The sequence below is a fragment of the Myiozetetes cayanensis genome, unplaced genomic scaffold (genome assembly GCF_022539395.1).
Source record: "Myiozetetes cayanensis isolate MyiCay16 unplaced genomic scaffold, myiCay2020 scf12, whole genome shotgun sequence".
NCBI lineage: Eukaryota > Metazoa > Chordata > Aves > Passeriformes > Tyrannidae > Myiozetetes > Myiozetetes cayanensis.
In genome coordinates this window covers 28,427,330-28,439,433 of record NW_026086826.1, presented here as the reverse complement: position 1 = coordinate 28,439,433, position 12,104 = coordinate 28,427,330, and the positions used below count along the sequence as shown (strand labels likewise).

The window sequence follows — 12,104 nt, the reverse complement described above, 5'->3', positions numbered from 1 at the left end:
TATTTCAGTGCTTTGGTTTGGAATTTTTTTTTTTTTTTGATAACGAGAGCCCTCAGTGTTAGAAGTTAATATTGTAACAATTCATGTGGAATTCAGCTCCCTGGAGGAGGCTCCAAAGTCCATGAGCAGCCTTCCCAAATGCCACCGCGCCAGCTTCACTTACCCCCAGCCACCTTGCTCCTTTGTTGGCAGCCTGCTGAATCTGCACTTTTTTAAGGGTGACATTGTAGACAGCTCCCTCTTCTACCTCTTCACCCCCATCCTGAAATGTGGTCTGCCGGGAAAAGGAGAAAGAAAGAAAGAAAGAAAAAAAAAAAGAAAGATAAAAAGGAGCGTTTTTCCCCTTCTGCTCACCACAATCTATACCAGGTGCTCTGCTGCTTCTCGCAGAGCCGAGGAGATGGGCAGCACAAAGTAAACACAACAATCAAAGCAACACAGGATACCTTTAGGTTGAGGGAACACTGGAGATATTCTTGGCAAGCTGTCCTTTCCTGTGGTATCAAGATACCCGACTTTCCATTTAACTGTTTTTCCTAGACTAGCACATATTTTAAATAGTTGCATAAAGTCTTTTCTAAGTTAAGAGTTTGGTTTTGATTAGCAGTCTGCTCTTCCCTTCTCCCCCCTCCTCTCCTTTTCTACAGCAATTAATCTCCTTGGCTTTCTAGTTAAGGAACGAATCTCACTTCTAAAACTATTGAATTACTTCGGCGGCCAGCCTTGAAACTTTGAAAGCTAACAAGCACAGCAACGTTTTAATTGTCTTGACAAGGAGGGATCTGAAGCGCTTTGTGGTTGGCTTTTCCACAAGCTATTATTTCAAGAACAACAAGGAAAAAACAGACAAACAAACAAAAACAAAAACCAAACAAGCTTTGCAGACTGGAGGCTTTAAAACTCGCAAATAATGGAAAGCGGAGGAAAATAAAGCAGAGTGCAACGTCCTCCAAAGTTGCAGCTAACAGAGACTCTGCTCGGCACAGCATCGCTCGGCACCGGGCACCGCACAGCATCGTATCAGCATCGGGCACAGCACAGCATCGGCACCGGGCACCGCACAGCATCGGCACCGGGCACAGCATCGGCACCGGGCACAGCATCGCTCGGCACCGGGCACAGCATCGGCACCGGGCACAGCACCGCATCGGCACGGGGCACAGCATCGTATCAGCGCCGGGCACAGCATCGGCACCGGGCACAGCATCGGCACCGGGCACAGCATCGGCACCGGGCACAGCATCGCTCGGCACCGGGCACAGCATCGGCACCGGGCACAGCATCGCTCGGTACCGGGCACAGCATCGCTCGGTACCGGGCACAGCATCGCTCGGCACCGCTCGGTAGCGGGCACGGCCCCACCAGCAGCGGGCAGGGCAGCGGGATCCGCGGGCAGGGGGGAAGGCAAGGGAGAGGGACGGGACACCCGGTTACCATTTTGGCTCTCCACAGCAGTTTCATCCTCGGTGCCTTTCCCGGGCGCCTGGACGGGACACGCCGCGCTGCCCCCGCCGCTCCGCCCCGAGCGCGGCCGCCGCGGGCCGGGCCGGGCCGAGCCGAGCCGAGCGGCCCCTCACGGCAGAGCGGGAGGGAGCGGGGGAGGCGGCCCGGCCCTGGCCCCGCCTCGGCCCGGCCCCGCCGACAGCCTTCCTGTTTACAGCGGGCAGTCCCGCGGAGCGGCGATTCCTGCCCGTGGGGGTCCCCTCGGAGGGACGGGCGCGGCGCGTCCTGCCCGGAGAAAGCGCCTCTGGCCCTCCTGCCTCGCCCGCTGCCCGGGCAGGGCTGAGGGGAGCGGGGGCGGCGGCGGCAAGGGTGTTGGTGCCGCTGTAAGGAAGGAGTTTTAAGCCAGGCTTAACTTTAAAAACTTCTACGAGTTGGAAAGTGAGGAAGTTAAAGGTTACGGTGAGCCCTAGCCCTGCCCGGCAATCGCCCACAGCGTCACAGAAATACAGAATATGCTGAGTTGGAAGGGAAGCTTCCCACCTGATAAGCAATGCCAGCCTGTCCCCGAGAGCGTTGTCCAAACACTCCCGGAGCTCTGGCAGCCTTGGGGTTGTACCCACTGCCCTGGCGAGCCTGTTCAGTGCCAACCACCCCTGGAGAAAGAACCTTTCCCTGAGATCCAACCTAACCCTCCCCTAACACAGCTCCAGCCGTTCCCTGGGTCCTGTCCCTGCTCACACAGAGCAGAGATCAGCGCCTGTCCCTTCACTGCCCCTCGGGAGGGAGCTGCAGACTCCGATGAGCTCTGACCTCAGTCTTCTTCTCCAGGCTGAACAGACCAAGTGCCCTCAGCTGCCCCTCATACAGCTTCTCCTCCGAACTCTCCACCATCCTCAAGGCCCTCCTTTGTATGCTCCCTAGTAGCTTAATATCCTTATTTTTTTCCATCTTGCTCACAGATGAGCCCCTATGAGCCATGACCGTCTCTGTAGGAGCTCCAGCTGTAGGCACTTGTGTGCTGACACGAGAATCTCAAAACACTCTAAAAAAACCACAAACTTAGTTGTCTGCTGAGCTGTCTTTTAATTACCTGCTTTTTGGGACTTACAAATTAAAATAGAGATGATTCAAGTGTGTGAATTCCTGTGCAAGGCAATAAAAGCACGAAGAATTGACCCAGAGAGCTGAGATCTCCCGAAGCCCAACACTCCAGCATGTTAATGTTTTCATATACACAGGCGTTAGTGCTGATGACCTGAGGAGCAGTGCAGGTTCACAGGCTGTTAGCACAAGCAGCTGTTAAGATGAGGCACCCTGCAGAAGCCAGGAACATTATTTTAAGCTACAAAACCACGACCGAGCTGTGTGGTCACGGGTGACCTGATCTGATCACTTGCAGGCTGTGCATTTAAGTTTACTTGCTTGATCCTGAAGTGACCCTGAATACACTGAGACACACACACACACAGGCTTTAATAACCTGGCTCAAACCTATTGTACCATCCAAATCAAAGTCTGGATTCCCCCAAAGTCCCTTGGCTTCTCCCGTGAAACGGCACAGAGCATTCTGAATGCTTTACGTTTTGCAAACCGCTTTTCCCACGTCATAATTTTAAGGTGCAGAAACCGGAGTGTGAGTCGAATCCCTTGTGGCCAGCCCCGCAGGCATGCCAGCAGCTTCAGGGACAAGTTGCTATTGAACAGGACACACGTATCAGCATATGAAAAGGGAGATCCTGCTACAAGGACTACAACACCAAAGCCAAATAACTGTGCTGAAATAAAGGCTTTCTCACAGTACCGTGTTCTGGTGCCACGGTAAGTGCGCTGTCATCACTTTGGGTGGCAGTCACCAAACCACTCTATCTCTTTAATAAAAAGAAAATGGCAGTGAATGAATACAGATTCAATTTGGCAATCAGGGCAGTCATCTGAGACAGTCATGTTTCAGACTGAATCCTTACGGAACACCTTATGGAGAGACAAGCTCAGGACTTCCCATTCAAAGCAGGGCACAGAACTCTCAGGGATGAATGTTCCTGAACCCTTTTGGCCAGTGACAAGTGACAGAGAGAAGCTCCATCAGGAAGGAGCACCACATGACCTCATCCAGCTGAGCAGGGAGCAAAAAACTACCCTTTTTGTTCATTAGATTTGCCATTAGTCCTCCACAGAGTTAGATTCTTTTCCAAATTATTTTTAGTGAGATACAGTGCCCAGGCTTCAGAATTGTTGAATTGTTTAGGTTAGGAACAATCTCTAAGATAACCGAGTCCAACCATGTCACAGTGAAAAGTTACAAGAGGAACAGTAATCAAGCATTCTATTGATAACTGTCTCCCTTGGGAAGACGATATTTCAAGGCCCCTAAAAATCTGCCTTATATCCAAACACTGGTTATTTGACACTGAAAAGGGAGAAAAGCATACACAGCATTTAATTTCCATTTCGTTGCATTCTGATTCCATTATTATATAGTGTTCAACCACTTATTTGAGGCCGAGAGAGAGAGGGTTAGGAGGCACAGGAAAACACGAAGGCAAAGCAGGCTCTGATTCATCTAAAAGATGTTCTCTTAAGGTTTCAAGGGCAGAGGGAAGTCTGAAACTAATAAAGAGTCTGCAGCTCAGTTCAGCAGCACTACCAGGCTGCTCTCTTAGCAGGCTTTAATCACAAAACCGATCTACACCAATGAACCACGCGGTCAGCGCTGCGTTAAGCGTTTGGTTCTTTCCAAATCATGTTCACGTGCAATAAATACATTCCAGCCATAATCAAGCTCTGTGCCTGCCCTTTCTACCGAGTCAGAGTTGTTCCTCTGATACATCTGAGCACGCGTTCTCCCTCCCCCTCGCGACGAGAGGGAAGCACAAATCCACTTGTGGATGCAACCTTACACTTCTCGCAGTGAAATGTTATATAAGAAAATGCTTTGAAGTCTGGAAAGTTCTCAGACTGCAGATCATTGACCACTTACAGCCCAACAAGAGCTGGCCGACTGTCCACAGAGAAATAAGGCAGTTGCAGAGTGATGATTTTTCCTTGTTTTCAGCTGTTGCTACAGCTGGCACGCAGATGTTTTCACGAGAAGACAAAGCAAAAGACCTATAAAGCAGCTGGAAATGAAGAAAAGCTCATCTGACTGCCTCTGCTCGGGGCCTGGCAGGAGGGGAGAAGGAAGCAGAAGACAGAGAGACCCAAATATGGAAAATACTCAGGAGAGCAAAGGAAAAGGACAAAGCAACCAGGTGATGTAAGAATGGTCCCAGACAGCTTCTCCAGGAGAGAAAGGCCTCATGCAGCCTGAAAGGAAAGAAGCCACGTACCTTCACCAGGAAGGGATGCTCCCTGGGAGCTGGGAAAGAAAACACACCACTCTCTCCTTTTTTTTTTCTTTTTTCTTTTTTTTTTTTTTTTTTTTTTAATTTTTTTTGGAAAAAATACTCCTTGCATTACAAAAGCCATAAGTTAAGCCATGGTTTCAATGGTCCTTTCAACGGCAGTGCCAGCTCAAAGCCATTTCCACTCCTTGGTGCTCCATTAGGCCGGGAGCCAGAACTGTTTGGTGTGTTGTTTATGCAAGACATTTCCCAGTAACCATGCCTTTGCAGTCAACATTTTTACAGTATTACCTTTCTTTCTGAAGCAATGCCACCTCAAGGGCACTACCTAAATGTTAATTGAACAAGAAAATTCCATGACACGCCCTGTCTGTTCATCCCACTGGAAATATACGAATCTATCATCTATCTCTGTCCAAAGAGACACCCCTGCAATGGATGATGCATTACAAGTGCACTCCCACAAAAGGAAATAAATCCTGTTTCTATTAAGACCATCTCATTAGTAGTTATTCATCTGCTTTCTATAAACCACATTTAGTTCTTGCCTTTCATTTCTGGCACATGCCCTCACTTTGATAATTAACAGGTGCTGTGGGCTACAGTTCTGGAGGCTGAGACTGAAAAAAAATCATATGCAGATGAACCACAAAAGCTGCAGAATGCAGACACTATAGAAACCCAAACACAAATCGGTTTTCTATTGTGTTTGGCAGCAGACTCTGAACTGTAGCTTGGCTGCAGAGAGCTCTTTACCACAGGGTTCACCTGGGTCTGTTCCCTTACGTTGTGAACACCCGAGTTCCAGCCTCCCACTCAATTACACAGTCAGTTTGTCAGGGAGTGCTTTAGAGCTGCTTAACATTCAGTGCACTGCAATCTCACCTGCACTGAAGGTCCTTTATGGCACAGAGCACCTCACAGGCACATAACCTCCTGCAGGCATTTCCATCAGCACGGGGCAGGGCTTTGCACGTGCTGGCCTGGAGGGTAACAGAGGTGAGCCAGGCCTTCCACCTGCCTCATCTGGAGATAAAATAACGTGGATATTCATATTCTTTAAGTGACTGAGGTGCACTATCCTTACATCTCAGCCAGTAAGAAAAGTTGTTGTGACCAAACATTCAGTTTCAATTTACAAAGCACTAACTAATCAAAGCAAAACAAACGTTACATTACACACTGTGTATCTGGGTTTCCACTGCCTGCAACCTCTGCAATCCTTACTCCTGTGCAGAAGGGAGAACACTGCTCTCCACTCACTCTGAACGCCGTTGAAAGATGTGACAACGCAGTAGCAGCTCGGTAAAGAACCAGACACACAAGTTCGTCGTAATCTATCTTTGTTGACACCAGGACTAAACAGAAGCCTTCAAGTAATTGCAAATATTAACCAGATTCATTGTAAAATGCCAGAGGAAACGCACCAGAGCTCCCATACGTAAAACTAAATTAATGATTCGTAAGGCTGCATAATTAACAGTGCTAAGTCAAAAAAAAAAAAAGATGGAATTAAGGAAGCACATCCAGCCTCCCCTGGCCCTCTCATTTCACATGTGATTGCAATTAGATAGGCATGCACTGTTTCACAGGCTGTGCCGTCCAGAGGGACATAATCTCAGTCGGAGGGGCACATCTCCTGCAGGAACAGCGAGTCCCTGGACTCCCATTGGGAAAGCCTTCAAAGCAACGCTGCACAGGCACATGGCTGGGAAACCGCACCACCTGCTACAACATGTGGAGAAACAACGGGGTATTGTACTCCCCAAGCCCTTGACTCCAGAGGGGTTTGAGCAGTGCCAGTGTGCCTCAGAATCTGCTCTTCTATCCCTATCCCTACTCACACCTTATCCCTGCTCACTCTGCAGGAGCCTCTCCTGGTTCTCTGGGAGGAGCAGAGACTGCAGGTCCTAGAACTTGAGTTTCAGTCGCACAGATCACAAAACACCCAGAAACTTTTCCTAGGCCACAAGTGCTTTTGCGAGGTCTCCTGATGCCTTTCCATCCCCTCGTGTCCCTGCAGTTTCAGAGCAAGGTCTTCCTCTAATTTAGTGCTGCAGAGCTCCTCAGCTGCTCACAGCAAATCCTCTCCACTGCACCCTTCAGCAGCTTTGAAGGAAATAAAAACACCCTGGAGTACATGCTGAGAACATGGTTTTCTGAGGCTCATAACTCAGTCAAATCAAAGCCAAAACTAAGACACTTCATAGTTATGGCCATTTCAATGCCAAATTTTAGCCCACAGGCCTCAGATACTCATGCTGCAGAGATGTTCAAAAGAAGGCAGCAAAAAGTCTTTATGGAGGGGAAAAATAGTTTTCCGCTCTGCTCATACTCACACATGGATGAAATGTTTTCGCTCAGACTTTCCAAAAAATGCACCTTTGAGCAGAGGCCAAGAGCCTCATTTGAACAATTTGAAAGCTTTCTGCAAAGAATAAATACTTTAATAGTATAAAAAGGCATTGCTCAATTACAAATGTGACTGTGGCTAATTCTCCTGACATCAACTCCATTGTCATGGGATCAAAACCAACCTCAGTGCCTACGCAGAACTAATAAAAATCATTACTTCCTTCTCCAACAAAAAGTTATGAAAGAGTAAAAAGAGAAGGCTAATATATCCAGCAAGCTTTATATCCCTACAAGAACAGTGACACAAAAAACAGTGCCACAAGAGAACAGACCAACTTCATCTTCATACCAAAATCTTCATGGCACATATAAATCAAATGGCTCTCATATTCAACTGTCACTCAAAAGATTACCTTCAGTGTGATTTAGATCTCTGATTTTGCACCTAAGTAAGGTTTAATAAATAAACTGGCCGTAGCACAAACACGTATTGGGTTGATTTAGCACAATTCTGATTTTCCCTGATTGCCCTCGTCTACATAAACAGGCTGATTCTCCATAAGAAGCTTCTTACTTTCAGTACATTTACAGATTTGTCACTTATGTTATTGGCTAGTTGGTACTCCATCCTCCCCCTTATTCCCAAATTACTTGCCATGGTTCATGTTCTTTTCTTGCAAGCTTCAGTTTCCAGAACAAGAAATTTCACTATTTCATTAAGTGAGCTCTCAAAACTTCCCGTTTACAAACATTGCTTTTTTCCTTCTGCCCTGTTTCATTTTGCTTTGGTTACAGATACACTGCACTTTTATGGCCCTGTTACAGGATGCTTAAACAGCATAAATCTCTGTTGGCTGTGAGGATTTTCATCTCCTTCAATTCTGGCACTGGAGTATTTTTCATTTTTCCTGGTAAACAAAGAAATATCTCCTCCCCAGAAATCACTCTGGTATCCTTTAATCCAAGCACTCCACAGAGGACTCTGGGCTTAATAATTATGTTGGAGTGTGTATTATTTAGGATCCTGGCAGTACTTCCCACTCTATCTGGGCCTCCCATTCCTCTGAGCAGACCTTTGCCAGAGAGCTCTGTATTTATTTCTATCTAACGAGTCCAAAGCCCAAGGACTTTGTCCCTCCCACCCATTGGGTTACAATCAGATGGCACGTCTTAAGTTTGACTCATTCCCTTCGTGCATACTTTGCTTCCAGAAAGAATAAATGAAGAGTTTGAATTTAAATGCTGTTCCTAGGACAAATCGCATTTTCTTTACCTCTAAGCTTAAAATAGCAGGGATAAATTGATCATAAATCCTCATAGTACCATAATAATTTATTTGTGGGTTTTTTTAATTCTAAATGATCCATTTTAAACTTTAAAACTGTGTTCCCCCTTTACTGTAGGACATCTTTCAAGATACTCAGAAGTTCCTAGATGCTGTTTTAAGAAGGCCTGCTGAATGCCACTCATGTAAGAGAGATCTTCTGGACGCTGAAGATGGTTGCACACCACAAACAGATTTCTCAGACAGATGTAAAACAAATTCCTGGAAGCTTTCTACAAACCCTACCTTTTTTCCAGCACTCAAGCAACAGTAAAAACAGAGTTATCATCTTTTTTTTTTTCTCCTCTTCATTGGGTTAAAAGGGAAATATTTGAAGGGAAGCAACAATTCAGCTTATCTACAGGTCTCTTTGTTTCATTTAATGCTACATTCATTCCTATCTGATTTCACCAAATCCTACAAAGATTTTATAGCCCTGCTACAGAACTCCTTTGTTTTTTTTTGGTGCACTGTTTATATTTGCAGGGAGGAGCCACGAACAAAGAGAATGATAAACAAAGATGTAACAATTAACTTTAGAAATAGATATACTGGTCCCTCTGCAACCACGTAATGTTTTTTCATCCTACATACCCCACAAACAATTAAAATTTCAGGGCTCTACTGACTACCAGGGCTTTGAATACAGGAATCTCTAAATTAGGAAGGATATCTTCTGAGTACAGTGCAATAAAATCCAGGTTTGGGAAGGCTGGGGGGCTTGGGGTTTTGAGTTATTTTTCTGTTTGACTGGTTTTACCTCCTCCATCTCTGAAATGTCCTATAGTGACATACAACAGCCTGTACACCAGAGACTTGCCTTCTTCAGCGCCCTTGAATCTTCCTCAGGGGAGCTGCTCTTCCATCACCTCAAAACTGTCCAGCAAGATCCACCTTGGAGAAGAAAATCCACAAGCGTTTGAAAAGAAGGCAAAGGCAGTTTTGAAATGCAGACAGCAATACATTTACTTTTAATGTCCATTATGTTTCTCTCTCTCCCTTGTGAAACACAATTGAATAAGATGCTCACGACACAGATAAGGAAGATGCTCAGTCATGTTCATCAGATGCAGTACCAGCCCCTCAATAACCCCTGGCACGGTTACATCCACCCTGCATCAATAAAAGGAGTGCTAAACATGTTCTGGAAGGGGAGGGGAGGCAAAATGCTTTTACCAGCATAAGTAAGCTCTAATTTTTTTCCCTTCCACCTACTGCAGACTCTGAGCTTTCCAAAGCCCCTATCCCCACCCTCCACATCAGTCAAAATGCAGCACTGAGACTTTCTTTCTCATTCAGAGCAGCATGGTGCTTGCTGCTCTTCCTTCCCCAGTCCTCAGCATGTGGTGCCCATGGTGGTAACTGTTTTTCTCTTACTCTGATCTGTTTCTTCTTCTTCGAGGTAAATGTAAATGATGATGACAGTGACGTTCCCGTGTCTGCCGCTGCTGATGACAATGACCAGCACACATCAAGGCAGTGAGGCTTTTTCCTCCATGGAAATGTGGAGGAACTCCATGGGCAGCAAGATCTGTCTGTGCTGGCCCCTTTTGTATCTTTTGTCTGGGAGGAATCTTCAGCCCAGAACTGAAATTTCTATTCCGCCTCCCAAAATTGAATATGGACGAAGATTCCTCCCAGAAAAAAAAAAAAAGGTGCTGGGACAGAAGAGGTCTTGCTGCCCGTGGAGTGCCCTGGGCTGCCCATAAATCTGCACCTGAGACAGCGAGGCTACAGGCTTAAATATTTTTATTTGAAGTTATTTAAAGACAACATTCTGAGCCCAGAAACAAAAGACAGGAAGGAGGTGGAAAACCCGCAATGCTCTAGACAATGCCAGGAAACAACCTGTGTTTTGACAGTTCCCCCAGTTCTCCTCCAGATGATCTTCACTGAGGGATCACACAAAACTCAAAAGAGCAAAATAAAAAACGTAAACCAAACCCCTGTGAAGGGGAAATCCTCTTGTGTTGGTACTCACAGAGTGGAAAATTTTAGAAAAAAATCAGATCTGTCACCTAGACTTATTGGCAACGGACACAGCAAACTCAAACCCCATCCATTGTATCAGGATGACATTCCTAAAGACGTATTTCCACATTTTTTACTTAAAGACTTCCTTGGTAAAAACCGAGAGCTTCAAAACCGGCCAAAGCTGAACAAGGTTACACGAAGTCGTAACAAAAATTGGCGCAGAAGCAACTGTTTTGTTCTCTGGAGATGGGCTGGAAACACACCAACAACCAGGATGGAAGAGCCTCTTCTCAAGGGCATATTAGAAACAGCAAGTTAATTGTGCCATATGTTCCTGTGCTCGGGGAGATGAGCTGGATTGGAAATCAAAACCTGGAGCAGATCATTAATAATTATGCAGTTGTATTAAAAACCACTAAAGCACGTCCCAGAAAGTCAAAGGAATATTGAATTCTTTCACTTGGGGTTATAAGCTGGGATTTAGCAGCATCCTCAAAACAATGAGCTGAAACACTCAATTTTTCATCCACAAATCAGTTCTTACCTGAAACCACCTTGTGCTAGGGAGGCCTATTCGAACTGCAAGGCAATAACTTTAGTAATGCTGCCAGCAAGAACACCAGAAAGTGTCAAGTAATACAAAATAATACCAAAGCACAAATAAAGTGGTCACCAGGGCACTGAGGACTGGAATAAAGCAGCCAATGCATTCCCCATCCAGCACCAGACAGCATCAGGTCCCAGCATGTTTGTGCCACTGCAGCTTCATCCTGGATTAAACCTGCAAGCAAGAAGCCAAATGGCTCTTTATCTTCCTCTTCCCTCAAATGCGTCTTAATTATTTTTTACAGCTTGTTTCTTCAACTTTTCCTCTGTAAAGCAGAAAGAAAGCAAGGAAGCCACAGCCTTATTATCTTTTTTTAAGGAAAAAAAAATAGAGAATTTAAGCTCACTGCAAGCCATGACCAGCCGTGCATTTATCACCACAGCGTGGAATGATGTGTCACTTGGTAATTTGGCACCCACTTAAGAGAAGGAATTCTGCTTATTTTTTGTTCCACTGGCTAGTCCAAAACCAAGTGCAAAGTTGCACAACCCCTCCAACTTTGTTGGAGAAGCAACAGTCAGAACCAAGATTCATGGAAGAGGGAAAGGGAAAAAAAAAAATAAATCCCAGTCCTCTTTTCTGGATAAACTGTTATATGTTAAAAAGCAAGAGTTCTGTAGAGAAAAACACTGCTCTTGCTTTCCTGGGCAGGTTTCTTGCTCTTCCAAGTGGATTCCAGACTTCATGTGTTTCTTTCCCTCCCTCCCTCCCTCCCTCTCTTCCTCCCTCAACCCTTGATGATAGTATTTGGCAGGAACTTCTAATTATAAAAAAATAAAAAAAAAAAAAGAAAAATCCAGACTGTCTTTGTGCTACCCCAGCAAACCTCTCTGGGGAAATGATGTTCTTTGCTCAGCAATTCCTGTTCGGCACAGAGTGCCAGCACGAGGAAAACAGCTGGAGTGACTTCCCACTCTCCACTCAGGCCTGGCGGCCTAGGAACAAATCCTCCTGACAAGAAAGAGGGGCTGAAATTAAAAGGAAAGAAGTGCACAGTGACTTTGGTAAGATCTGCTAGGAGATGTTATTTCCAGCTCTCTCACAAACAGCACAGGACTCA

The 12,104-nt window shown here is 45.8% G+C and overlaps 2 protein-coding genes across 2 annotated transcripts in view; one reads left to right on the top strand and one right to left on the bottom strand.

Moving 5' to 3' along the window:
- The window catches only part of RGL1 (ral guanine nucleotide dissociation stimulator like 1), a 52,341-nt gene extending 50,772 nt beyond the window's left edge, over positions 1–1,569 (bottom strand). Inside the window, exons 1-2 of the mRNA XM_050307386.1 lie at positions 1,435–1,569; positions 164–274 (exon numbers count right to left, since the gene is read on the bottom strand). Coding sequence (XP_050163343.1) covers positions 164–274; positions 1,435–1,461 — 138 coding nt within the window. The 5' untranslated portion in view covers positions 1,462–1,569. The remainder of the gene's footprint in view (positions 1–163; positions 275–1,434) is intronic.
- ZBTB37 (zinc finger and BTB domain containing 37) overlaps positions 1–12,104 on the top strand; it is a 331,509-nt gene that overhangs the window by 55,178 nt on the left and 264,227 nt on the right. The gene's annotated exons all lie outside the window — the stretch shown is intronic.